Source organism: Cebus imitator, unplaced genomic scaffold, assembly GCF_001604975.1.
Source record: "Cebus imitator isolate Cc_AM_T3 unplaced genomic scaffold, Cebus_imitator-1.0 Scaffold577, whole genome shotgun sequence".
NCBI classification, from domain to species: domain Eukaryota; kingdom Metazoa; phylum Chordata; class Mammalia; order Primates; family Cebidae; genus Cebus; species Cebus imitator.
The window spans coordinates 486080-489776 of record NW_016107892.1 but is presented as its reverse complement, the minus strand read 5'-3'; the positions used below and the strand labels follow the sequence as shown (position 1 = coordinate 489776).

At 43.0% G+C, this 3697-nt stretch overlaps 2 protein-coding genes across 2 annotated transcripts in view; one reads left to right on the top strand and one right to left on the bottom strand.

The window, feature by feature from the left end:
• SF3B3 (splicing factor 3b subunit 3) overlaps positions 1-3697 on the top strand; it is a 52901-nt gene that overhangs the window by 3572 nt on the left and 45632 nt on the right. The window contains exons 2-3 of the mRNA XM_017516273.2: positions 432-579; positions 3160-3486. Coding sequence (XP_017371762.1) covers positions 510-579; positions 3160-3486 — 397 coding nt within the window. The 5' untranslated portion in view covers positions 432-509. The remainder of the gene's footprint in view (positions 1-431; positions 580-3159; positions 3487-3697) is intronic.
• On the bottom strand, positions 2060-2882 carry LOC108294377 (40S ribosomal protein S3a-like). The gene has a single exon (XM_037734157.1). It carries the CDS (start codon positions 2684-2686, stop codon positions 2075-2077), a length of 612 nt encoding a protein of 203 aa, XP_037590085.1. The 5' UTR covers positions 2687-2882; the 3' UTR covers positions 2060-2074.

The following is a 3697-nucleotide window of genomic DNA, read 5'->3' as shown; positions in this document are numbered from 1 at the left end:
TGGTCTCGATCTCTTGACCTCGTGATCCACCCGCCTCGGCCTCCCAAAGTGCTGGGATTACAGGCTTGAGCCACCGTGCCCGGCCATTTATTTTTGTATTTTTAGTAGAGAAGGGGTTTAACCATGTTGGCCAGGCTGATCTTGAACTCCTGACCATGTGCTCCACCTCCCTCAGCCTCCCAAAGTGCTGGGATTACAAGTGTGAGCAGTGGTACGATCTCAGCTCACTGCAACCTCCACCTCCCAGGTTCAAGTGATTCTCCTGCCTCAGCCTTCTGAGGAGCTGGGATCACAGGCATGAGTCACCTCGCCTGGCCTATTGTTTCTTACTCTTATTCCACTGGTTCTGCTGTCTACAACCAGAATTTCCCATACAGATGTCTGTTGAAGTAACAGTCTCCCAGCTATTTTTCTGTTTTCTGTTTCCTCAGTTTGCTTGGATTCGGTACTCTTGGTGTGCAAGGCCTGGAGGTGTGGATTAGGTTTGCTGGCTCAGATTTGCTGCAGCCATGTTCCTGTACAACTTAACCTTGCAGCGAGCCACTGGCATCAGCTTTGCCATTCATGGCAACTTTTCTGGTAAGTTCTTTTGTTAACGTCTTTCGAAATTTTAAGTGGATTAATACATATCTTGCTTAATCTTTTGTGGAGGAAATTTTTCCGTTTATGACAAAACAGTTGTTGATAAATGTAAACAATTCAAATTAGGTGTTAAGTTCTGATGCATTTATTACCTGTTTTAGGGACATTTCCTAGACACATTGTATAATGATTCTTGTCAGGGCACACATTTCTTGGCTGCCTACTTAGTGCCAAGTCGTGTGCTTATTGCTGTGAGACATACTGAGATGTGTAAGACTTGATCCTTGATCTTGAATTTGACATCAGGTTGGGTAAAAAGAGTGTCTGAAGGTGTTTGTCAGGTTATCAGAGAGCGATTTAAGTTATCAGAGCGTGATTTAAGTAAAGGGAAAGTTGGACCTTGGTTTGGTGCTTGAAGTGCTAAAACTTTTGAACGAGAGAATGGGGAAAGTGCAGTTTAGGTAGGGACTGCTGCCTGCCTAGAAACAGGTCATTTGCTTATGTCCATGTGGGGGATATTTTTGTAAAGATGGATTAAGGTCAGGTTTGAATTGTGTGAAATTTCAAATACTGGATTAAGAAATACATAGTTACCAAAAGGGAGGTACTAATGTTTATAAAATAACATTTTCTTGCCATTTGCAGATTTAACATTTGTGAATTAATCCAAGTAATGCAGGAGGTTCATGATGGTGTGTAGAGTATTACATAATTTTGAGGTTTAAATCTGAAAACTGAATGTGTGGTAGTGAGCAGCAGCCTAATTGACCACACAGCATTCATATTTCATGTTACTATTTTCTCTGATCCTCATTATGGCTCTTTGTGGGTTTGAGGCTTCATTTGGGTAATTTAGTTATTTGCTGCATTTGGTTAAGGAAATATGTATATGGGAATTTGGAGATTTGTGACTGACTTCATTTTATAATGTAATGAATCTCAGCTGGAGTTGGGATAGAATTTTTGAAAGTACATTTTTTTTCCTTGAGATGGTGTCTTGCTCTGTCACCCAGGCTGGAGTGCAATGGCACGATCTCATCTCACTGCAACCTCTGCCTCCAGGGTTCAGTTGATTCTCCTGCCCCAGCCTCCTGTGTAGCTGGGGTTATAGGCGTGCACCACCACGCCTGGTTAATTTTTTGTATTTTTGGTAGAGGCGGGGTTTCACCATGTTGGCCAGGCTGGTCTTGAACTCCTGACCTCGTGATCTGCCCACCTTGGCCTCCCAAAGTGCTGGGATTACAGGCGTGAGCCACTGTGCTTGGTCGTTTATTTATTTATTTTTAGAGAGAAGAGGTCTTGATGTGTTACCCAGGATGGAGTGCAATGGCAGGATTATAGCTTACTACGTTCTCTGAACTCATGGGTTCAAACTATCCTCCCACAGTAGTCTCCCAGGTAGCTGGGACTAGAGGCATATGCCACCACACCTAATTTTTTTTTTTTTTCCACAAATAAGACTTTTTATTTGCCACTATTATAGGTCTGAACTTTAAACAGATTCTTGGACTGGTGGTTCATATCCATTAGCTCGTTCAACTTTAGCACCTGTCTCATCCCCAGTGACTTTTCCAGAACTACTGCCTTCACCATCAAGCATCATGAGTTTTCCCAATTCAAACTTGGGCTGCTTCTGCATTTTTACTTTTCCAACGAAGACATCATGGAGAGGATAAATAGATTGGCAAGCCTTTTCTATGTCTTTTCCAATGCTGTCTGGAATCAATTTATTGACCAATTCTTTCAAGTCATTTGTCTGCACCTCTCGGGTCATGATTTCCATCATCATCTTCCGGATTTGGCGGACCTGTTGGTGCTGAGCATAAGAGGTCTTCTGTATCTGATTGTTGTGTTTTTTAGTAAAACCAACACAGAACAGACGAAGCAAGTAACCATCGGTAGTCTTGACATCAATGTGAGCTTCAATCATTGTCTGCCATTTTTTGACCATGGAACACATTTTGTCACGGGTAAGATCCATGCCATGGAAGTTAGTCAGGCAGTTTTTGCCCTGAACATCTTCAGTAATCAGCTTGAATTTCCTAAATGCAATTTCATCATTCTGCAAATCAGCAAGACTAACTTCAAACACCCTTGAGGCCATCAGATGCAATTTTGGTTCCTTGGGTCCTGGTGACTAGCGTCTTTCCAATATTTCTTATATTGAACATAGTGGGTGCTTTTGCATCATAACAATCTTTCTTAGAAAATGGATCAACCACTTTCTTCTTGGCTCCCTTTTTGCCACCTTTCGTAAGGCGCTTGTTCTTGCCAACCGCCGTGGTGCTGCTCAGACAGCCAAAAGGGTGTTTTTTTTTGTTTGTTTTTTTTTTTTTTTTTTTGAGATGGAGTCTCGCCCTGTTGCCCAGGCTGGATTGCAGTGGCACTATCTTGGCTCACTGCAACCTCCTCTTTCTGGGTTCAAGCGATTGTCCTGTCTCAGCCTCCCGAGTAGCTGGATTACAGGTGCGCGCCACCATGTCTGTCTAATTTTTGTATTTTTAGTAGAGATGGGGTTCACCGTGGTGGCCAGGCTGGGTTCTAGTTGTTTATAATCTTTATTTTTTGGTAATCTAGGAACCAAACAACAAGAAATTGTTGTCTCCCGTGGGAAGATCTTGGAGCTGCTTCGCCCAGACCCCAACACTGGCAAAGTACATACCCTGCTCACCGTGGAAGTATTTGGTGTTATCCGGTCACTTATGGCCTTTAGGCTGACAGGTGGCACCAAAGACTACATTGTAGTTGGCAGTGACTCTGGTCGAATTGTTATCCTGGAATACCAGCCATCTAAGAATATGTTTGAGAAGATTCACCAAGAAACCTTTGGCAAGAGTGGCTGCCGTCGTATCGTTCCTGGCCAGTTCTTAGCTGTGGATCCCAAAGGGCGAGCCGTTATGATTAGTGAGTGATTTACTCTACCCGCTGTGCATCCTTGGTTTAGGGTAACAATGCTGTGATCTTGGTGATGTGCCAGTTAATTACCTATGTGGGTTTGACATATTTGGATTTACTCTAGATTTAAAGTTGCATTTCTTTTTTTTTTTTTTTTGAGACAGAGTCTCACTCTTGTTACCCAGGCTGGAGTACAATGGCGCGATCTCGGCTCACCGCA